The 24,929-nt window shown below is 43.3% G+C and overlaps 1 protein-coding gene and 1 non-coding gene across 3 annotated transcripts in view; one reads left to right on the top strand and one right to left on the bottom strand.

Annotated features, from left to right (window-relative positions):
- The window catches only part of LOC144819553 (fructose-1,6-bisphosphatase isozyme 2), a 415,645-nt gene that overhangs the window by 288,105 nt on the left and 102,611 nt on the right, over positions 1-24,929 (bottom strand). For both annotated transcript variants that reach the window (XM_078677393.1, XM_078677392.1), the window contains exons 4-5: positions 23,629-23,769; positions 22,095-22,232 (exon numbers count right to left, since the gene is read on the bottom strand). In XM_078677393.1, the coding sequence (XP_078533519.1) occupies positions 22,095-22,232; positions 23,629-23,769 (279 nt within the window). The remainder of the gene's footprint in view (positions 1-22,094; positions 22,233-23,628; positions 23,770-24,929) is intronic.
- On the top strand, positions 4,914-5,008 carry TRNAI-UAU (transfer RNA isoleucine (anticodon UAU)). The gene is made up of 2 exons: positions 4,914-4,951; positions 4,973-5,008. It is a non-coding gene; the product is annotated as a tRNA-Ile (tRNA).

Below are 24,929 nucleotides of genomic sequence, written 5' to 3'. Positions count from 1 at the left end.
AAGAACTGGGAAGTGGCTTGTGCCTGCTCTGTGCGCAACAGGAGCAATTTGGTGTTCAACACATGGCTTAGGTTGGCCCGAGGAGGGAGCTATGGTCAGAGACGGAATGCAAGCCTGATGAAGGTAGGTCCTTGTTTAAATCAGTGTGCTGACTGCAAGGACATCCTTTAAGTTTTTTGACGCACTATCGTTGATGCTGGGTGGCTGTGTCTGCAATTTTCTGTTGAAGGAAGCATCCTTCCCACCTGAATAAGTTCATTCCTCCTCCCCCATCATTTTGGATCAATTACGTTTCCTAGAGTAGAAGTGGGGGGTAGAGAATAGCGCACTTCTGCGCGGTGTAAGGACAGGGAGTGAAGCTTGAGAACATTCTGCAGATGCCCTAGATATTAACACTTGTCTCTGAAGCGGCCTTGGGTGCTCATGGCCCAGAATCCAGGGTCTGTCGTTGTGCTTCATTGTCTTGAAGGTCCAGGTTCCCGTCACTCTGTGGGGCTCGGGCTCAACCTGTAATGAAGGTCCCAGGTAAGCTCAAGACAGAAAAGAGGTTGAGAGCAGAAGGCTTTTGTGTTGCGGGTGCCTTGGGTACCAGTGAGAGGGTTTCAGAAGGCGATCCTGGGTGCGTCTTCGTGAAGGTGTGCCCTATTCTGCCCACTTTTGAAGGCCCGGGATCATCATTGCTGTTCAAATAATTATTTGGGCTCCATAATTACAGCAAAGAGATCTGCGCCCGGAAGATTAATATCAGCAAGATCTTGCAGGAAGACAAAATCTAATCCACCCTGAAATTAATCCCTTCATTTAAATGTTCTAAAAGGTATTGTGCCGATCTCAGCATACTTTTTAAAATCAGAAGAAAAAATGAGGGCAACCCTACTCCCACTTTTTTCTTCACCGAGGTTGAACAATTTCAAGAATGTCAAAACTGACAATAAATTGACTTTGATTAAGGAGCCTCTAATTGAAAAAACTTCTATTTCTGAGCCTGTGATCAGACCCTCTATTGCTGACTTTATGCTGCTATTAATATTAAGAGCAAATCTGTATGTGTTCAAGAACTCGATCAGTTACATATTACTCCTATAATCAGTCAAAACAAGTTGATGACACTGTTCAGCAGCACCAATAGTTTTAAATTGTCCTGGCTTTAGAGTTATATGGCGCGCCTGTTATTGTATTGAATTCTTCTTGTAATCTTCCTGGCAATTATATGAAATATTCAGAATCACTGAAATGTCTGGATACAATTCTAACATCTATTTTAGCTTTCCTTGGAAAGTCAGCTAATAATGCGGATCCTATTTTAGATGTTCTTTTTGCAATCCATCACAGTTTGGGCCATAAAGAGGGGACGATCTCTGCTGAAGTGGTCCTGGAAGGTCACTGCCAAATACCTCAGTTAAAGCCAGAGACTTTGGGATACAATTAGGCCAGCCTAATACTGTACAAAGAAAGGAAAAGAGCACAAGCAATGAAGAGGGATCTCAGATTTCTTTTTTAAGAAATCTATTTGAGGAACTCTCAGATGATGTACCTCCTCCAAAGATGCTTCCAGGAACAATTCAGGATCTAAAGGTGATGTGTTTCTAATATTCATGAGAAAGCCCAATAGTGGAAGGTCCCTGTAAAAAAAAAAAATGGGTAAAACAAACAATCTAAAAAAGGCAAAGGATGCAAAAAAAGGAGGTGCAGAAGCTACTGTTTCTTCCTGCCCCCGTACCAGAAGAAAGCGAGTTTGACCCTCCTGCTTTGTCCTTGGACATTCAGAATATTCCTGTTAATGAATTGACCCTGGGTAGCGTCAGGATTGTCCTGGCCACCCTACAAACTCAGATTGTATAAGTTCTTTTTAGCAGATACAATCATATATCTTCCTCCAGTATACATAATCCACAGGGTATGGTATTTTTAAAAAACTCAACTGAGAAACCGACTGAAAGTTTAAAGTATTCTTCAGGGCAAAATGCAGAATATTATTGTGATGTTTCACTTCTTCTACATTGTATTATTCTTTTTGCTATTCAGGAAATGCCATTGAATAGATTGTTTTTCCTGAATCGTCTGTCTGACATAGAAGTTCTAAACATGGTGAATAGTAAAGATATCAAAGAGAGGTGAGATGCACACCGAAATACTCCCAATTTAATCGTGAAACTTGACCTTGTTAAACTGTGAGGGCGTGCATGCCCGATTCGCGCACCGTCCCATTGCGCTTTTTGCAATATAACTGAAACACTAAGGGAACTCAATGTTGGTTCCCTTTCGAGCAGCACAGCCAAAATTGCTTGAATGAATCCAATCAATCAAATCCTTTTTTTAATCTTCAATTTATTCATTTTTTTTATCATCCAGTTTACTCTTCATTCTTTTAGTTTAATTACTTCAATTCATTTTATCCATTCGAATCCAATGTGAAGGTTTTACAAGGTCAAGTTTCACGATTAAATTGGGAGTATTTCGGTGTGCATCTCACCTCCCTTTGATGTTCTCAGCAAGAATTACCGTCCTCCGGTGAGATTGCACCCACGGATTAACAAGAATAAAGCAAGTTGTATTTAAAGGGAACCAAACAAATATGGATTTAATGACTACTTACACAGGAGGTGGTTTCTCCGGTCAAAGATGAGCTATGTTTTCTTAGAGGAGAGCACAGAGGATATTATATTCATGGACATGAACTGATTAAATGAAGTAACACTTTTGCATACTTTTGAGGGTTAATGTTCTAGTTGCTTTAGTAAAATGTACGTTGATATTGTGGGTCGACTCTATTTGCAGAAAGAGTTATTGAGGAATATCACAAGAAGCGCAGCATGGGGTATTCTGGGACACGTAGAATGTATTTAAACTACGCTATGCAGAGTGGGTTTAAAAACACTGAAAGTCCGTTGTCTAGTGGAATCTTTGTAATTAATACACGTGACACACCACCTGGTTGCAGTAGGGGAGGAGTAACTCTAAGGTTAAATAGCGCGCCATAATTGAGTGAAGGATTTACAAGGAAGATATGTGAGCTGCTGCTATGTAGAAACATTGACGTGACACAAAGATTTGGTGCTTGTGAAAAACAAGTCGGCACGTCGAGAGCCTGGGTAGTCAAATAATGGATGCAGATAACATGTCACGGTAAGGGTATTAGAAGTGAAAGCAGTTAAAGGAATTTCAGAGGTGCTTCAAATGAATTAGGCGAACGATGTGGCAGTGTACATTGATGTGCGCGTTTCATAGATGGGATCACTTCCTTCATGATATGTAAAACTAATGTTATGATACAAATAGTAATAATTGCAGCATGGTTAAATTACTTACAGGCAAATATTACGAGTTGTTATAAATGGTGTTATTTTTATCAAATTGTTCATTGAATGAGCAGTAATTGCGATGACGTTCTCACACATGTATTGTTTTATTATTTGTATTGTAGATACCCCCGAAGAAGGGTCAATCCCGAAATGCATTGGGTGCTTTTTAAATAATAGACATGACATGTGGAAACCCTCTTGTCTCCTGTGTTTGCACAAAACACCTTCACATTGGATTCGAATGGATCAAATGAATTGAAGTAATTAAACTAAAAGAATGAAGATGATAAAAAAAATGAATAAGTTGAAGATTAAAAAAAGGATTTGATTGATTGGATTCATTCAAGCAATTTTGGCTGTGCTGCTCGAAAGGGAACCAACATTGAGTTCCCTTAGTGTTTCAGAATAGTAATGATAGACATATAGTTAAAATGTTGCTTTGTATTAGCATCGCCCTTATCATTGACCAACCTGTGCAGGTCCTTTCGACACAGCCAGCGAGCCCGTGCATAGTTGTACAGATATAGGTCTTTGTCTAAACTCATTTGCTGAAGCTTCCGTCAATCTTAATTGCTGAACGGATGAAGCCATACAAGGGGGGGCCAATAGGCCCCCACGCAAGCATGGCGGGGCCCGGCCCCTCCCACACCCCGTCCCTTTCGGGGCCGCTTGCCCCGCGCCCTCGCCCCGGAAGTACTGGTGTGCTTCCGGGGCGAGGGGGCGGGGTCGCGGCGGCGAAAGGGTTAAAAGCCTGGGGAGCGCGGGAAGCGGCCTCTTTGTGCCCGCGCTCCCAGGCTCGCTCCTCGCCCCACCGTGGGGCCGTGTAATTTTCTGTTTTGTTTTCCAGGTCCAGGAATTGTCGGCGTTTCGTGGGAGCACACCCTGTGGAGCGGAGGCGCCAGGACTTGGAATTGGCTCGCTGGCGGCATGTCGTGTGGGGCAGGGGAGTACACCTCCGGGCTTGCTCCGTGCCCCCCCCCAGCGAGGGGCGGAATAATCCTGTCTTTTATTTTCTTCTACAGGTGGTGCAGACTGCGAGCCCGTGCGGGATCACGAAGAACGCGATGGACATGGAGGCGGGAGAGGCGTCTTTTCAAGCCCCGGTGGTTCTCAGAGGTTCCGAATGAAGGTGTTGATGGAGCGGCGCAACTGAGCGCTGGGAACGGCCTGTTAGTGTGGCCTTTGCCATGGCCGGCCGAAGACTAGTCCCCCCGTAGGCAATGCAAAGACGGCGATGACCGGCGTTTCCCGCGGATGAAGAAAAGCGGAGATCGCATCCTTATGGGTGAGCCTTGGGACCGCGTGTGTCCACCTCATCTGCCTTAAGTGACAATGTTTCATTTTTTGGGGGTAATTCTTACTATGTGCTAATTACAAATAATCAAAAGTTTCTCCTAGATTGTGTCAGAACTGGCAAATGTATGGGGTGTTCAATAGACAGAGCACATGATATAGCAGAATTCTCAAATCTATTCCATTTGGACTGTAATTTTAATAGTCATGATAACATGCTATTATGTGAGTCGATCTTGCACAGTGAATAAGGGAGCAGTGCCAGTATCTACTTGGTCAGCTCTAGATGGCTCAACTGGGAAGGGTTGAAATCAGTGAGCTCCAGTGGCGCAATTGGTTAGCGTGCGGTACTTATACAGCAGTACTTGCACTGAGCCATACCGAGGTTGTGAGTTCGTGCCTCACCTGGAGCAGCTGATATACAATCATGCAAATGTGGCCGCGGCGTGTGTGTACATAAAGTCGCGTTTTTTAATTATGCAATGTGGCCGCGGTGTGCGTGTAACCTAGATTGCAGCCGGTGTATATGGCGGGGCCGGCCGACCTCACATGCAAGATAGGTGTGCGGTGGTGGCTGGGGAACAACAACATGGGGGCTGTTTGTACATAACGCCGCGCCTGCTCGGTAGTACACTTCCTACAATTTGAAGAATGTTTCTAGATATGTATTTGAAAGATGGTTAATTGTTAGGTGTGTACAGGGGAAACAATATACAGCTAACCTATGTGTAACTCGGATATGTAACTTTTCCAGGGGGGAAAGTTGGTTTCTTAGGAATGATAATTCCAGTATGGTGTCACAGCCGGATGACGAGGGTACACAGGGGGTGCCGTTCATGGGTTAAGGGGCGAATGATAAGTAAGGGATATTTGGCAGAGCACAGAGCCTTGAGGCACAAGTCTGCTAAGGACACTATTACAGTGTATTGGGGGTGTAGATACATATCAAAATGTTTTGTATAGAGAGATAAACTGAAGAGAGGACATCTGGTTTGCCACATTGTATCACGTCATAACGTAGTACTTGACGATGTCTAATAACTGGTTGGGTTTTTTACAGGCAGTTGCCGGTCTGCCCTTTCGTGCCCCATATGGATCATATCGCTCAATGTAGTGTCCAGAAATATGATCTATGAAGCAAATTACAGGTTGCTTAATAAGAATGCACTTTAACAGTGCAAAATGGGAATTCTTTCTTCTAATTTTGCGAGATTCATTAACTACTCGTCTGCTCCATAGAACATTTTGCATTAGATATGGAGGCAGGACACCGTTATCGGTGCATATTAGGGTTACAGCATTATAAGTGGCTGTACAGGTATTCCCAGGAATTCGCCACTGCATATGTAGGGGATGCAGGTTTAACGGTGAACTGCTTCTGAATGTGCTGCTCTGCGTGTGCGGTTGCACTTTATTATGGAGACGGACGGGTGGGTTCTCAATGCCTTTTTTGGTTAACTCAACGTTGTTTTGGGGCATGTGCCAGTATTCCCATGATTGCTTAGCGAGCTCAGAGCACAGCATTGCACCAGGGTTCGTTAGCTCCGTTCTTTCTTTTCATGTGTACATGTCCAGTGGGGACTAGGGACAGGGTGTGTGTTTATGTCTGGATGCATATGTGTGGTATATATGTGTGTGCACACGTGCATGTGCGGGGAGAGGAATGAAGATTGCATGGACGAAAGTCTGGAATGGGGTTTCTGTTTAGCATACATGAAGCTATATATCTAGCTGCCTGCGCTACCATCTAGTGGTCAAATTGAAAAGTGCGGAATCATTTGTATTTGCATGATGGTCCGACTAGATGGATAGTTGAGTGAGGTGAGCGCAAGACACACCGGGAAGCATTGTCGCAGGCGCCGGGCTGGGTCTAAGCACCGGCAGTTTAAACTGGTCTTTAGCGGGCTCTGTTTTTTGAGCCCTATCACAGGTGCCCTGTTCCAGAATGTAGGGACAGCAAGAACGTCGATGTTACGTTTAAAATTACGTAAGCCAAACATCCGGGCTTAGCATGGTGTGCTGCCTTAAATTGTGTTTTTTGCTGTTTCTGCCATTGCATCCAGATATATGATACAACGACAAGTAACATCATACCTACAAAGTTTTTCAAAGGTTGTTAGCTGGGGAAGGCTCTTAGGCCATGACGTCATGCCATAACTTCTCCCCTGGGTTTGATTTTCTTTCTCCATCTACTAGCTGGGACGGGCTCAGGGCTCAGGATGGCTCGTGTATCAATATATGAATTATTGTTCATTCCTATGGGGTGTGCGTTGCACATTATACCTTTTCCTACAGCCGGTTCATGCTGATTGACGCAGATGACATACATTGAACTTGTATTGATGGTCGAATGTTGCTCACTAAGGGGGGGTGCGCCATATGGTTAACTGATGAACACCCAACTCTTCTCTTCTGAACTTTAAACATTCCTGAAGGCAACGAACACTAGGTGACTATGACTGCCAGGGCTTGGCCATTGGGACCTGAAAGGGAGCCCTCATGGAAACTTGAGTGGGAATTCGAGGTGTTGCCCCCCCTTTTTTGTCTGCATTGCATACGTTCTGTAGGTAGTGTTCCCCCTTCCTCATTGAGATGATTTGTAGGTGGTTCAGAAGGCCTTAAACATGGATCTAGCCGGATCAGGGAGCCAAATTAGGTGAGCATAGTGAGAGGTTTGCCTGACATATAATCATCCAACTTTCTTTTCTCTTATGAACTGTATGCATCACTGAATGCGACGGTAGGGACTGTCAGGTAGGCAGCGCTCATCAGTCCGGAATGGCATTCTGGTGTGGAGGGTTAGTTTCTTGGAATTTTTAGAAACAATGACAGCAACAAGTCCCTGGGTCTGTTTTCTAGATGGGGCGGGCCCGGACCTCAGGATGGCTCTGGGATTGATGTTTTAATTATTGCTCATTCCTGTGGTGGGTGCGTCACATGGTTATCTCATGAACATCCAACCCTTCTCTTCTGAACTTTATGCATCACTGAATGAAGCAAGACTTAGGTGGCATTGACTTCCAGGGCTTTACCACTCGGACCAAGAGAGTGAATCCTCCAGTGGATTTCTTATGGAAACCTAAATTTGGTGTGAAGTGCCACCTCCGAGCGAGGAGCCCTGTTTTGTCTGAATTACTTACATTTGGTTTATAGTGGTACCCCTTGTCATTGAGATGCTCGGGAGATGGTACTAAATGCTTTAAACATTGATCTAGCCAGATCTATGAAATGTGTAGCACGAGTTACCAGGCACCGTGCGATTTAAGCCTGGTTACAGTGGTAGAAAACCTTTGACGCCCCCGGACCAAGGTAATGCCACTTTCCAATGGTAACATGCTGAAGTGGCCACGTAAGGGATATATCTATCGGGAATATTGACAATACTAGTTCAGGGTCACCTGTGTGCACTTGCGTGTTTAATTAACAGCATTTGGCACTTAATTCTTCCCCCCCCCCCCCCCCCCCCCATTTTATTGCCTAAGTAAGTCGGCCGTGCCAAATGTCAGCCTGGAAATTACCATTCCATAGTAGGCCTGTTAGTTTCAGGTAATTTTCTCAGAGGACATGGAGCACGCAAAGGACTCACTATAGTAGAATGGATCTAAAGAGGAAGGTCTGACACTGCTGGTGCTCTAATATGGGCAGGAGGGTCAGACAGAGTTGCATATGAACAGGGCTGAACTGGGGGAGGCAGAATGGGTTAATGAACGGTAACACATTAAACCCGGATCTCTTGAAACTAATGTTGCATCATGATTTACAATAGGTGGCGGTGTGCTATGAATTGATTGGAAAATCATGTGTGGCAGCTGGAGGGCCACCTGTTACCTGCAACTTGTTAAGGGAATGATGCTCAGTCTGGTATCATATGAATAATATATATAGGTTATGGTGGCCCCTTAGTTATATTACGCGTTACCACTGTCAGCCACGGTCGAAGCCAACTGTCAGGCGGGAGGGGTTCGATGCTTAGAATACGTATATCTCATCAAGTTGTGATTGCGTGGGTGCTAATACAAACTGACTGTCCATTTAAACTGATATCCTAATCATCCTTAAGGAGTCATGAGGGCGCTATGGTATGCACTAGGGACTCCATGCTTTGTGTCACGACACACGGGGTAGTATTCGTTAAGGAAGGCCATTTTTCAGGGCACTCTTCATAACACTAATACAGTCACGCTACAGGGGACACAAACTGAGGCTATGCTCAACACTTAGTCGGAAGTGTTTAGTAGTATGCAGCTGACGCTAATCGTATCTCAAACGTAACAAGTGATGGCAATATAAGACTAGCACGTGTACAGCAGTTATCGCCAGAAACACTAATGGTTTGTGTTTTGTCTTTTTCATTTATGTATGGCCGGGTCCATGGTGGATATCTGGAGTGCTCCGCATCACAACAGCTGCTACAGGGGGACAGCCCAACGGATGCTTACGTCAGGTAGAGGATGGCAAACAACAACGCAAGTGTGATGGGCGAGCGATCAGAAGACGCAGGAGGTGCCAACACAGAGTTGATTGTTTCGGTGTGTAAGCCCTTAATTGGGCTGGCGGCAGTAATGTAGCAGGATGTTGTTTCACAAAAAATGGCAGTATTTGCCTTAACAGGAGATTGTATACCTACAGTAACGGCGCCTGTGCACGCAGGGCCACCAGTGTCAGCATGGTATATGCATAGATCACCAATTGGTAAGTGACATCGGTAGAGATGGGACAGTACACAAGGGTGTGCATTCCTGGCCTCGGCAACCCTAGGAATGATAGGCCTATGCAACGCCTCATTTCACCCGTTCAGGAAGTAGGGATTTCCATGCTAACAGTAGTGCCATACACTTAACACTTTCCAGAGCGTAGTGGCTAGGTGTGGATGGTTAGCAGACTGTACAGTATGCCAGTGGGAAGGGTAGAATGGTAGTACCAGGATACCCCCGGTCATAGCATCAGATGATAGGACCCAGACTGCACCATAGGGGGGGCTCAGTTTTCCACAGGCTGCACGTAAAAGGGGGGGGGGGACGAGGCGAGTGCAAGGAGTCACTCGGTGAAGAATCACTCGATAAAGAGGATCAACACTTGGTTTTGAGAAACTATTTCATACACATTAATCGCAGAATATCCCACAGGGGGTCATCTCGGGACCAAGTAGACTAACAGTCGGCTGATAATGAGGGGTTGACGTTTATTAGAGGCTCTACTCACAGGGTGGGGGGTCCAGTGGACAGAGTCGGGGATGCCCTAGGGATAGGGAACTAAATAGCAGGGGTAGAGGGTTTTTTGGATTAGGAAGTTATGACCTGTCAGTTTAGGCGGTTTGGGGGGGGCCAGATAGTCGGTAAACTACCTGGCCTGTGGCGGTAAGGTCATTAATCGGTGAGCAGCATTTTAAGGTCCTTACGGGGGGGGCGGACCCATTCACGAAAGGGGCCGCCCGCGGGAGGGGCCATTGGTCTCTCTCAGAACTTCAGGGGCAGGATATGATATCCCGTTTTAAAGGGTGCGGGGGAGGGAGTCTACGCTTTCCTCAGGCTGGTAGCCACCCCTCACAACACTATGACGTCACTAAGGTGCGCGAGTGTCTGGGCCCTCCTGTTATGGTTAAATGGAGTTCAGGGAGCGCACGTGGGTGTAACGTGCCCTGGGTTGCGCATGCGCATCTTCAACGTGAGAGCGCAGCTGTAAAAGGATCTGACACCGGTTGGCGACCTTGCCGTAGGACTTTATTAAAAATATTAGAATGCAGTTTAATTTTCAGGATGATTAGATTACGTTAGGAAACACGCTGTACTAGCTATTTGTTAAGGTTAGCCCATCATACCATGTCGAAACGGATGTCAATCTAATCTTCTGAAAAGTGTGCATTTTAATAATTGTCAGAAATGTTTATTTGATTAAAATTTTTGATTTAATTTTATATTTTAATAAATACGGCCAGGGGGGGGGCCCCGTACCCCCCCTTGACTTCCAAAGACCCCCATGTGTCGACTGGTTGAGTTGGGTAATTCAGTCAGTGTTTTAAGGGGGGAGGTGGCCGGCAGTCCAAGACCATGATACAAGGGGGGGCCAATAGGCCCCCACGCAAGCATGGCGGGGCCCGGCCCCTCCCACACCCCGTCCCTTTCGGGGCCGCTTGCCCCGCGCCCTCGCCCCGGAAGTACTGGTGTGCTTCTGGGGCGAGGGGGCGGGGTCGCGGCGGCGAAAGGGTTAAAAGCCTGGGGAGCGCGGGAAGCGACCTCTTTGTGCCCGCGCTCCCAGGCTCGCTCCTCGCCCCACCGTGGGGCCGTGTAATTTTCCCCACCCTCCATCCCTTGTTAGCAGACCTTGGGGCCTGGCAAATGGTAAGAATCAGGTTTGTCAATGTGCCGGACTATAGGTTTAGGGGGTTTGATCCAGTAGGCCTTGAATTTCCCGTTTACTGGAAGGTAGAACAGATGTAAATATTTTGTGCAGTGCCGTGATATTTAACTAATTCTCTCCTTAGGCCTTTTTCCCGCTTACAGGAGTATCTGTATATGTATATGTGTTGTGCTTTGCTGTGTATTAACAATTTTCTCCTTAGGCCTTTTTTCCTTTTAGAATAGCAATGTCGTATTTATTATGTGTGTCTGGCGGTAAGGTCATTAATCGGTGAGCAGCATTTTAAGGTCCTTACGGGGGGGCGGACCCATTCACGAAAGGGGCCGCCCGCGGGAGGGGCCATTGGTCTCTCTCAGAACTTCAGGGGCAGGATATGATATCCCGTTTTAAAGGGTGCGGGGGAGGGAGTCTACGCTTTCCTCAGGCTGGTAGCCACCCCTCACAACACTATGACGTCACTAAGGTGCGCGAGTGTCTGGGCCCTCCTGTTATGGTTAAATGGAGTTCAGGGAGCGCACGTGGGTGTAACGTGCCCTGGGTTGCGCATGCGCATCTTCAACGTGAGAGCGCAGCTGTAAAAGGATCTGACACCGGTTGGCGACCTTGCCGTAGGACTTTATTAAAAATATTAGAATGCAGTTTAATTTTCAGGATGATTAGATTACGTTAGGAAACACGCTGTACTAGCTATTTGTTAAGGTTAGCCCATCATACCATGTCGAAACGGATGTCAATCTAATCTTCTGAAAAGTGTGCATTTTAATAATTGTCAGAAATGTTTATTTGATTAAAATTTTTGATTTAATTTTATATTTTAATAAATACGGCCAGGGGGGGGGGCCCCGTACCCCCCCTTGACTTCCAAAGACCCCCATGTGTCGACTGGTTGAGTTGGGTAATTCAGTCAGTGTTTTAAGGGGGGAGGTGGCCGGCAGTCCAAGACCATGATGAAATCCGGTGAAGATGTAAAAGCATCCTCAATCTTATTGGGGGGTAAAGGGGTTAGTCGCTAACTTTCTCTATTTCACTCTCTTTTACGCTGGATGCTCCACTGACTAGTGCAGAGCTTTCCAAAGTGCATGTCGCGACACAGTGCTGTGTCGCATCCCATCTGTGGGTGTGTCGCGCGGGGATTACGTCTGCTGCCAGATTAGGGCGAATGCTCTTGCATTCAGTGACGCAGTATGGCATAGGAAGGAGAAGCGTTAGGCGAACGTGAGCCGAGCTTGCAACCTTGTTCCCTTTGCGACACAGTGACCACGAAGCCGCCTCCGCTCCCCAGATAAATCATCGACATTTTAGACCCCAGGCGATCGTTCCTGTTTAGTTACAATATTATTTGCAGTCGTGTGATTCTGTACAAATCCTTCATCTATCTTTCGTTTTCCATCACTTTCTCGCCTTTGTTACCATATCTCCTCCCACCACGAAGTTAACCCCCGGTCTAGTCAGATTTCTCTTCTTCCGGCCCTTCAAACTACTCTGTGGCTCTCCTTGAATGGGCCACCTGCCCAGGGCTCAGCGGACCGTTCTCGTGGCTGGGTCGTTCAAGTTTTCTCTTCTTCTCAGAATTATTTATCCTGGAAAAACAAGTTTATTTGTATGGTGCCCCTGTTGCTTTTTTATTTTATAGTGCATTTATCTCAAACCTCATTCACGTGCCCCACTTTTTAATTAAGATTTATTCTTATTGTGTGCATATTTGTCTTTGTGAGCTGTTTTACATTCTACCCGCCTTCACAAGCCAATCAAGCTGCCGCAGAGTCATCTGGTGCGCTATTCACAACAAATCTAAATTAAGCAAGTTAAATCATCAGAGATACCTCAGTTAATAAATGCCGATGTATTAACTCGCCAAATTAGCATGATTGATAGAGATCAGATGCAGAATTACGTTTATGCCGCTGTTTTTCCAGCCCAGCCTTGAACATATGTGCCCCCACCCGCTCCCCGAATGTGTACAGAAGTCATAGCAGGTTCGCCCCTCAGGCCCAGGTCTTGTGTCTTTCCGGAAACCCCAGCGATGAAGTGAAATAAATCTCCGGTGGATGACATGTGAGAGGCCGCCAATGAGGGGGGAGTTCCCAGCAGGCTGCAGCCCACCCTACTGAGGAAGGTTTCAGGCTTGTGATTTTTGTCTTCTGGTAGCCTGGAAAGTCATTAATTTTTATATGAGATTGCAATTGTTATATTCTTAGTCTGAAGCAGCTGTGCCAGCGAAGAGGTTGGTGTGTTTTTAATCTAATATGTTTACTCCTGCTACAGATGTTTTTAAACAAGATTAGAAGACGTTATTTTTCCCAAGCACTACACTATCTGAATAAATGAGTACAAACAGTCTAACCACAAGTTCATTAAAACAGCTGTAGTTGTAACATGAGACTGTCACCCCATCACATTTTAACCATATAAAGGTACTTATTTCTATTCCTATAAAAGCATCTACATAATCTACCTGATTGCAAGATAATTAAACAATAAAGTACGAAATGCCTTAACAAATATTCTTGATTAACCCACAAAGGTTGGGAGTGAGAAATAAAATCTTAACTGCACATAGCAAAGACAAAACCACTCTTGACTGAGCATTTCGATCAGTGTACTGGTGTGTTGCTAAAATTCACTTTTGTACTTTGTGTCCCCATACATTTTGATAATTACAATTTCTATGACATATGTATTTGTCCTTATCACTTATATGCAGTTAATTTTACCTCAAAGTGCTGAATGGAAAAACATATGACTCGTCTTATTTTCTGTTGCCTTTTGTCGCGCTGCGCTGAGGAAAGCAGTCCCACCTGAGTTCAATGCGCAGAGACCGACTGATAAGTTGCATGATTGTTTTACCACTCACAATTCCCCCTTCCTGAATGGATTTTTGTATAACTCATATTCAGCAAGGTGGCAGGCAGACTTTGTGCATCGTTGAAAGGGTTGACAGTGCGTGCACCCCCCCTTTTTGTGCCGTAAATCACTGGGGCATGTGTCAATGTATGCATGATTATATTTTTGTTTCAGAAAAAATACACAAAATGCCCACACCACAATCGTTTTCCAATACTTGTTTTCAGAACAAAACCAAAAGAGTTAATTTTAGTTAGTCCTGGTACCTTTATTTATACCCCTATGATTTTTCAATTCTTTTTATAGACTCTTTTTATCAAATTTGTGAATGAAAAAGACACATATATACATTCAATACTATTTACAACACATATACATATTACATGACATTACTATTAATGGGAAAATAAATACGACATAAACATCCTACATACAAAACAAACAATACATCTCAATGTGTTTGTGCTTAAATGAATTAATGTACAACAATCAATATTCAGAAGAATAGCTTTCAGACAAAGTCAGGGAAGGAGACTATTTCACCAAAGGGTGACCAAATTTGTACCCAGCAAGCACTGGTTTACTCAATCAAATGAGAGTATTCGGTCCTTAGATTTTGCCGACGCGTTTCGAATCCAAGTAAAGAAGTTCTTGGATTCTCATCAGGGCTCTGTCATTTATCTGTAATAGGTGTAAACAACAATAAAGTTTTGTTTATTGATTGATTTAACCCTCTCTTGTCCCCAAACAAACTCCCAACACTGAGTGGTTCTGCATATCTACCTGCGTGATTTGGGACAACAGAGTAATCTTTTCAATCAGATCCGTCCAATGGCTGCTTAATTGTATCAATTGTTCCTACAGACAAAAGATTTTTATTCTAAACAGGCTGGACATTATTTTTGACGTTATTATACTGATCAAGGTGTCCTTTCGGACTGACAGGGATGGTCGTACCTTATTTCTATGGAGAGTATCACAATGGATTCAAGGCAGATTGTATCATTCCTCACGTGTTCTATCTTAGTTTCTTTTCCTTTATCCCAACATCTCATGCCTCTGGCTGACGGTTGAAGGTAAGGGACAGGATTTAGTCTACATCGCAGGACATCACTACTGAGTACCCCCCCACCCCCCCCCCGAAACAACAGCAAGTACCTGTTCATCGTGGCAAGCTCGCTGGTCGTGCTGTTCGACCGCTTCTCCTCCGAGACCCACTATGACCTCCGGTCACGTTTTTTTGCCGATTCCTGATGCATAAACACACTCGCATTAGAGGTCTCTACGAGCATGACTTTCAAATTATTACCAGGGGAGGGGGAAACATTACCTCTTTCTCCCGCCACCAGCCGCCACTTTCCCGATAGTGTCTGCATTAGCGGCCATCTTGGAATCTTCCATTATGTATTTCAGTATGGCCAAAGGAATCCTGGTACTTGTGGTTCCTCTGCCTAGCCTGATTCCCATTGGATACTCCCCTGCATCTCTCAAGGCTCCTATGGATCAATATGAGCCCTCTATGTGTATGCATAGTTAACATATTCAGTCCATGTTAGTTCTTTGTTGTACTCATCATACCTAAAAAAAAAAAATTAAGAACATACAAGCTCGTGGTTAACGAGAAGACTCACTGTATTTTCATAACCTAGAAATTTCTGATAAATTGTTAAGGCCCGTTTGGGTACTGTTAAATTTTAGAATCAAATACACCTCTTTCTGCAGCAGTACTCTTTCGACATCTGCCGGACGTTTTGTTTGATTCGTACAGAAAAGGATTGACCATTTGAACTCATTCTCACCATGCCCTTTTTCCTGAAAGTGTTTCACCATGGGGGCCGTCATGACTTTCTTTTTTAGCCTAGATCTATGTCGGGTAATTCTCGTATTAGCTTGCTGATTTGTTTTACCAATGTAGATTTTATTACATGGACATGTCATTACATAAACAACATTTCTCGTTTTGCAGTTTGTAAAGATTGGATGTTTCCATTTCACTCCAGCATGGACAAACACACTTCCTTTCGATGGCGTTAGGACAAGCAACGCAATTCCCACATTTGTGGTGTTCTTCAACTGGCTTCATGTTCCATTGTGATAGTAGAGTATTTTGGGGTTTTGGTAACGAAATATCTGCTCGCACAATTTGTTGCCCTGTACTCTGGTTCTTCTTATATGCAAAGATAAGGCGTGGGAACGGACATTCAAGTCCCTCTAATAAGTGCCAGTTTTTGAGAACCATCTGTCTCATTTTATGGGTGTCTGGCCCAAACGTGGTAACACAGACCAGTCTGTCCAGTTCTCGCTTTTCTTTAACCTGGAGTAGACATTCCCGGGGAGTGAATCGAGCCCTTTTAAAAGAATGTTTTAAAAGTTTTTTAGAGTACCCTCTCTGCACCATTTCGCCGCAAAACTGCTGTGCATGATGTTCATACTCAGTTTTTCAGTGCAATTTCTCCTTATACGTAGCAGTTGCCCATAGGGCAGATTTGCCTTGAGACTCTTAGGGTGTGCACTTTTATGATGTAAAATAGTGTTTTTATCTGTTTTTTTCTTTTACAGGGATGCTTTGAGTTCTCCTTCTACGCATGTAACTTCTAGGTCCAGAAATGTCATCTTTGTTTGGCTATATTCAATGGAAAATGTTATGTCCTGGTTTCTAGCATTCAGCCATTCATGGAATACTAATAACTTCGCCTGGCTCCCCTGCCACAGGAGCCATACGTCGTGAATATAGCGGAACCATTGGCTAATTCGTTCTTTGAAAGGATTATTGTTCTCCACAAATCTTTTTTCGTCTTCGGCCATATAGAGGACCGCCATCTCTGGAGCATAAGGGCAGCCCATGGCCTTCCCCTTGATTTGCATAAAAAATTCACCATTGAAAGAGAAATAGTTCTTTTTAAGGGAATTTCGGCTAGAACTCAAAGCATCCCTGTATAAGAAAAAAAACAGATAAAAACACTATTTTACATCATAAAAGTGCACACCCTAGGAGTCTCAAGGCAAATCTGCCCTATGGGCAACTGCTACGTATAAGGAGAAATTGCACTGAAATAACTGAGTATGAACATCATGCACAGAAGTTTTGCGGCGAAATGGTGCAGAGAGGGTACCCTAAAAAAAACTTTGAAAATATTCATTTAAAAGGGCTCGACACCCCGGGAGTGTTTACTCCAGGTTAAAGAAAAGCAAGAACTGGACAGACTGGTCTGTGTTACCACGTTTGGGCCAGACACCCATAAAATGACCTTCGCCTTCATCACCTTCACAGTCTTCACTGGCTCCCAGTCGCCCATCGAATCCTGTTTAAATCTTTGGTTCTTGCGTTTCGGGCCACTCACCAATTAGGTCCGTTGTATCTGCAAAAAAGGTTTGTCATGTATGTTCCCCGTCGCGCTCTTCGCTCTGCAAATTTGTTCCAAATGACCATACCCAAATTTAAATATTCAAGACTGGGCGGTCAATCCATTTCTGTTCAGACTGCCAGGGCCTGGAACGCTCTCCCGCTGCATCTTAGAGCGTCTCCGACAATCTCTATGTTCAAGAAGGGGCTCAAAACACATTTGTTTAACATTACCATATAATCATTTTTTTCCTATGTGTATTTTTTCTGGATAACCTCACTCTCGTTCGAGCCAGGATACTTTGTAGTAGCAGAGCGCAATATAAAAAACATTTATAACATATAACATAACTTATAAAATGAGACAGATGGTTCTCAAAAACTGGCACTTATTAGAGGGACTTGAATGTCCGTTCCCACGCCCTACCTTTGCATATAAGAAGAACCAGAGTATAGGGAAACAAACTGTGCGAGCAGATATTTTGTTACAAAACCCAAAAATACTCTACTATCACAATGGAACATGAAGCCAGTTGAAGGACACCACAAATGTGGGAATTGCGTTGCTTGTCCTAACGCCATCGAAGGAAGTGAGTTTGTTCATGCTGGAGTGAAATGGAAACATCCAATCTTTACAAACTGCACAACGAGAAATGTTGTTTCTGTAATAACATGTCCATGGAATAAAATCTACATTGGTAAAACAAATCAGCAAGCTAATACGAGAATTACCCAACATAGATCTAGGCTAAAAAAGAAAGTCATGTCGGCCCCCATGGTGGAACACTTTGAGGAAAAAGGGCATGGTGAGAATGAGTTCAAATGGTCAATCCTTTTCTGTACGAATCAAACAAAACGTCCGGCAGATGTCGATAGAGTACTGCTGCAGAAAGAGGCGTATTTGATTCCAAAATTTAACAGTACCCAAATGGGCCTTAACAATTTATCAGAAATTTCTAGGTTATGAAAATACAGTGAGTCTTCTCATTAACCACGAACTTGTATTTTCGTAATTTTTTTTTTTTAGGTATGATGAGTATAACAAAGAACTAACATGGACTGAATATGTTAACTATGCATACACATAAAGGGCTCATATCGATCCATAGGAGCCTTGAGAGATGCAGGGGAGTATCCAATGGGTTTCAGGCTAGGCAGAGAAACCACAAGTACCAGGATTCCTGTGGCCATACTGAAATACATAATGGAAGATTCCAAGATGGCCGCTACTGCGGACACAATCCGGAAAGTGGTGGCTGGTGGCGGAAGAAAGAGGTAATGTTTCCCCCTCCCCCGGTAATAATTTGAAAGTGATGCATGTAGAGACCTCTAATGCGAGTGTGTTTATGCATCAGGAATCGGCAAAAAAACGTGACCGGAGGTCATAGTGGGTCTCGGAGGAGAAGCGGTCGAACAGCACGACCAGCGAGCTTGCCACGATCAGCAGGTACTTGCCGTTGTTTCGGGGGGGGTTACTCATTAGTGATGTCCTGCGATGTAGACTAAACCTGTCCCTTACCTTTAACCGTCAGCCCGAGGCATGAGATGCTGGGATAAAGGAAAAGAAACTAAGATAGAGCACGTAAGGAATGATACAATCTGCCTTGAATCCATTGTCATACTCTCCATAGAAATAAGGTACGACCATCCCTGTCAGTCCGTGAGGACACCTTGATCAGTATAATAACGTCAAAAATAATGTCCAGCATGTTTAGAATAAAAATCTTTTGTCTGTAGGAACAATTGATACAATCAAGCAGCCATTTGACGTATCTGATTGCAAAGATTACTCAGTTGTCCCAAATCACACAGGTAGATATGCAGAACCACTCAGTGTGGGGAGTTTGTTGGGTGACAAGAGAGGGTTAAATCAATCAATAAACAAAACTTTATTGTTGTTTACACCTATTACAGATAAATGACAGAGCCCTGATGAGAATCCAAATACTTGTTTACTTGGATTCGAAACGCGTCGGCAAAATCTAAGGAGCGAATACTCTCATTTGATTGAGTAAACCAGTGCTTGCTGGGTACAAATGAGGTCACCCTTTAGTGAAATAGTCTCCTTCCCTGACTTTGTCTGAAAGCTATTCTTCTGAATATTGATTGTTGTACATTAATTCATTTAAGCACAAACACATTGAGATGTATTGTTTGTTTTGTACGTAGGATGTTTATGTCATATTTATTTTCCCATTAATAGTAATGTCATGTAATATGTATATGTGTTGTAAATAGTATTGAATGTATATATGTGTCTTTTTCATTCACAAATTTGATAAAAAGAGTCTATAATAAGAATTGAAAAATCGTAGGGGTATAAATAAAGGTACCCGGACAAACTAAAATTAACTCTTTTGGTTTTGTTCTGAAAACAAGTATTGGAAAACGATTGTGGTGTGGGCATTTTGTGTATTTTTTCTGTTTAAAAAGGGTCCAGCCTACTCCCCGTAGGACCTAACTCCTTAGTCTCATATATTTTATGTTTCAGGCACAAACCTAAGTTGCTTACACCCAGTTTTGCCAGTCACTATCTTTGTTAGAACTGATTCACAATTGCTTTATTAACCTTCCTGCTTTCTCAAATTTGCTTCAAAATGCACCATTTGCCCACTATTTTGTCAATATTTTCTCGGGGGTGAAACCCCTCCCCCCGCTTCCCGCTTCCCGCCCCCAAAGCCCCCTTAGGTGGTTCAGGCTTGCACGCTACGCTCGCATTACCGTGTCAGAAGATGAGGATTGTCTAAAAGGTGTGTCACCAACATGAAAAGTTTGGAAAGCTGTGGCCTAGTCCATCAATGGGTGGGTGTAAGCCAAGCACTGTGCTGTCATAGGTTTCCTATTTTCACCACTTTTGTCTTAACTGCAAAACAAGCATCAAAACTGTGGCAATGTTATGCAAAGGAAAAAGAAATAAGATTGGTGGAACTCAGTTCATTTGAGTTCCAGCTGACTAAGATCACCGCTTCTACTAGTGCCTCTCAGTGTATAAAAGGGATGAAGTTTCTCTGAGCTGATAATGCTAATGTTCTGCTGGAAGTTACTGAAAATGGGCAGTGTAATAACAAGAGGCGAATCGTGCACCCCGAGTTTCCTTTGTAGTTCTGCGAACCATAAGCATCAAAATACAAGGGTCTCAGACCCATTCCTTGAGGGAACAACCACGGATAAGATAAGAAACTAATGGCCCTCAGTGTTTCAAAACCACATGTTTCTGCCTCCTGGGTCAGCTGACCAAGTGTTCTCCCCCAGCCTAGGTGTAAAGTCCACTGCTCAAACAAATGTGGCAAGTTTACGAGTTTTTATAAACAATTCTATTTTTCGTTTTGTCTAGGGATACCAGTCCCTGCCCGGTGGGTGTTTTTGCACAAACTGCCAGGTCATTGAAGGTTATCCAGCAGAACCATATATTCAGAACTGTAAACAACCTCGCACAAGTCACATTGTGTTTTCGGGGCGGCCCCGACTTCCATTAATTCCTTCCAAGAAAGATGCTGAGTCACTGTTGTGTTTGCAGCGTTCCAAAGTGCACAGAAACCCGCTGGAGCATAATCCTAGCTCCAGACAGCAAGTAAAACAAATCAACTCCGTTTTAACAGGAAGGCAAATACAGCCATAGTTGCCAAGGTCATAAGAACTGGCAGATCCTTTCACAATCACAAAAAAGGCGTACCATATGCAAGCAACTTTTGTTAGGGGTTTCTAATCACTTACCTTACACGGATACTTGATTCACCAATACGCCGGAGTCACCGGAAGTGACATCATGCACCTTTAGAGTCCTCAGGAATCACCGAGAAGCTAACTTGTCCTACCTTTAGCCTCTTGGCAAGCCCATTTGATGCTGGGGAGCCAGGGAAAATGCGGTATCACCTCTGACAAATGTAGTGATCACAAGTTCGAATACCAGAAAGACAAACTCATTCATCAGAAAGTTAGTGAATTGGATAAAAAAAATGAGCACTAGTAACGTTTGTTATTTATAGAGCTTGGTACAGAAGTGTACTATATAAAAAAAAAGTCATTATTAAGGTAGTTTTAAGGATTGAAAGCGACAGAAAGTGAACAGGTCTCTTAGTGGACTATTTGTTTTCTATTTCCACTGCTGTGTTCCTCACCACTGGGACCAAGTGTAGCAAGGTCACTGCCAGGGTACCACACGTCCAGGCGGTTGGGGCAGTTCCTACCCAGGCCTACCTTTAATTGACGCCCATGCTGCTCCCCGTATCATATTCATTAGAACCCCTACACTCCCAGAAACGTGTGCATTAAGTCTGACTTTTAGTGCTTGCAAACTCGGATCCATTAGCAGTTGTAAAACTAGCAAGTTTTCTCCTATTTTTTTTCTCCCAACCTTTGAGTATAAAGCTCCTCGTGTGATTATGGTGAACAGGAACATCTGTATTTGGGTAAAGAGTTATGGGGCTCAGTTTAAATTTATAGAACGATTGCCAATCAGATTTTTTTTAAATAATGTAAGTTTAAAGTATAAAGTAACTCACTTGGGCACAATTGACTGTGCAAGTGTTCCTGTCCCAGCTTTCTTTTTTCATTCCTACCAGGCATTATCTGTTTCCTGGAATTATTCAGAAAGAGTGCGGGGAAAGTACATCTATAACCAAGGTGACCACCCTAGAATCAGTTCAAATGGGGGTTTGGAAGGTCTTCTTCAAAGCCACCTATTTCTTCAGAGATTTCTCTTAGTCTGGGGCACACACGTTTTTGCTGATTTAAAAAAAAAACACCCCTCAAGCAAACTATAAGTACACTCGAAAGGGTACAGATCTGGAAATAAAATAATGCTCGGAGAAGCACTGGGAGTAAAGTACAAAAATAAATTTAGACAGTTTCCTCAGGGATGGAGTAACTTAGACCCAGGCATGCAGAGATGAGGATGAATGTTAGCATGTACTTTAGAGTTCAGTTCACCGATGCTTAGCTATCGTCTTCCTTACCTCAGGGAACTTTTTGCTGTTTAAATATTCTGTGATGGAAGGGTCAAAGTACTTGGCATAGCCCTCGTTCAGGCTGTAGATCTTCCCTTTCTTCTTTATTTTCACATCTTTATCCACCAAGATAAACTCGCCGAGAGCCTGTGGATCTCAAAATTATAACAAAATTCAGAAGAATTGTAGTTTATATTTTAATCACATGCTGCATACAGCGAAGATGCTCTGTTCTGTTCCGGGGCTCATCCTCCACCCTGAATGCATTCACAATCCTCTACCTTTGGCTTTGTCTAGAGGCGAGTTACCTTGGCTAGGTTTGAGCTCTATCAGTATCACATACATAGTCTACTCTGAAAAGTCGAAGAGCAGCTTCCCCTCGACCAATGACAGTGCAAGGAGCACAGTGTATCTATCACAGGTGTTAGTGCAGCAAGAGAACTCCCAATAAAACCAGGTAGCAAAGTGCTGCTTCTGTCCAATAGGGATTGGACTGCAGATCTGATGATGTTCGGGAGATGAAGATTGTGATTATCCAGACAATGTCGTGATAGCAGCCAGGTTGGGAAAATGGAAACGTCTTTAAGAAACGCATGGAGACATGAAAAAGACCTCCTATAGCCAATATCTGCAGCCTGCTACTGCTTCCTTACTGAGTACCTCCTATAATATTGTCTGCATCTTTTGCTTTTGTTTTGCTAATATTTCACAATAATTCTATAAGTATTGTTAATGAGCAGATCAGGACCACTAATAAGAAACAGAATTCTGGAGCACACCCACACCAAAACAATGCCACCACCCACCCAACGGCACTCCGCGGACAAGAACTCAGCTTCATGAAATCTAAAATTCTGCGCTTCCACACATTAATATATTTGCGAGTCAAGTTCATTTCTCTTCATTGTATATTTCAGTATTAAGTTGGAAGATCATTTGAGTTGTTTGGCCTTGTAGTGTACATTTGAACCATGCATGCATTTACCACGCAAGAATTTACAACGTGCTCCGAACCACAAATGCATCTTTACAACGCATTCCTTTACCACGCAAGTCATCACAATGACTTGCGTTATGGAAGCGCTGCATTTTGGAATATTATAATTTGCTATTCCAAATCCAGTCTGCGCCCAAGTAGGGAAAGTGTTGGACTCACACTCCAACATCAGTCCAACCATGCTTTCCCTAAGGCAAGTCATTGTAATGACTTGCATGGTAAAGGAATGCTTTGTAAAGATGCATTCATGGTTCGGACTGCATTGTACAGGCACAGAGTGGTTCGAGCCATGTTGTAAAGGCTGATTTCAGCCCCAGCTTCAGGGTACTGAGAGCTGCCTTTGTGTTTGCAGACCACTGATAGCTCTCATTAGTGAGCTCAGTGAGGCTGTTAGGTCTCTGTGATACAGGTAGGTGACTAGTGTGTCTTTGGCTACGTTTGTAAGATTCTGGTCATAAAGGCTGTGTAATCGCACTGAGTATTAAAGAGTTTGCAGGCTCTACTTTCCGTAATAAATTTAAACAGAAATATATCCCTTGTACATACCGGATCCAGCATGAAGCAATCTACTCCTTGCCCAGTGGAAAGGGCAACAAGTGTAGCACTACCATAAAGTGCATATCCAGCCGCAACAATGTTACGTCCAGGAATGAGGGCATCCTTCTCAGTGGGTTCATCCTCTGTTGTCTAGGGAAAGAGAGATCAATTGATTTGTGAAGTATCATTAGGTTAGAAAGCACTCATAGGTAGCATACACAGACAGATAACATGCTGCTCACACTCGCAAATCTAGTTTCCTCACTGCTGTAGCATCATTCCCTAATCATAGACTTCTCCATCTTTTCGAACAATAAAGTTAAGTAGGGCAAAAGTGAGTATCGGCTCATGTCAATAGTCACCACTCGGGTGTCTGTTATGGATTCCATTTTCAGTGATTGCCGCTAAATTTAAATAGCTGAGTATCCTCATCAATTAGGGACTCAAATGCATAGTTGAGGACATACCAGGCCCCATTTTGTAAGACTAAAATGACTCCATTCCAAACAAGTACAACAATTGTCCAAATATCAAGAGCTTTATTCCTTCTTCCATTGCATAAACAATATTTTCAAAACATATCCACCACCAACAACGTTTCGTCCCATTCACATCACTGCTTCTTCAGGGAAAATGAAATCAAAGTAATAGCTCCTCCTTGTTTATTAAATTCTTCCCTTTAGTCAAATAACACATTTATTATCAAGTTTTTTCTTATTGGTTATCATTTTTTTTACTTCATTCCCATTTTTTTTATCACACACTGAAAAAGAATAGAAGTATGCTCTTGGCAATAAGAAGTCTCAAATTCTGGCTTTAGTAGGCCTTCATGGTTAAGCTTCACGTGTTGTTGGTCGACAACATGTGGAATTTAACCATGAAGGTGTACTAAAGACAGAATTTGAGAACGGTTATTGATAAGAGGATACTGATTCTCTTTGTCAGATTGTGACAAAAAACTCGGAAATACGTAAAACATAACAACATGTACGGAGAAAGAAAATAAGCAATGGAAGAAAAAATATAGATCCCTATTTTGGACCAACAACATGTTTGTTTTAGAATGATATTTAAGGAGGACTGAAGTAATATATTATGCTTCAATGAAATTGATTAAAATAAAAGATTGTGAATGCTTTGTAATGAGAAAATTAAGTTAATCCCAAACAATTTGTAAAATATAGTCTTTTTGGTCTTGCAATAAGAAACTGAATGTGGTGACTTGTGCAGCATGGCCAAGCTTGGGTTGATTGCACCTATTGTTAATATTACAGGAACATTGTTGGTGTGCGAGGTATTTATGCCACAAG

Source organism: Lissotriton helveticus, chromosome 2_1 (assembly GCF_964261635.1).
Source record: "Lissotriton helveticus chromosome 2_1, aLisHel1.1, whole genome shotgun sequence".
Lineage (NCBI taxonomy): Eukaryota > Metazoa > Chordata > Amphibia > Caudata > Salamandridae > Lissotriton > Lissotriton helveticus.
The sequence above is the reverse complement of the archived record's forward strand: the minus strand, read 5'-3'. Positions and strand labels throughout refer to the sequence as shown.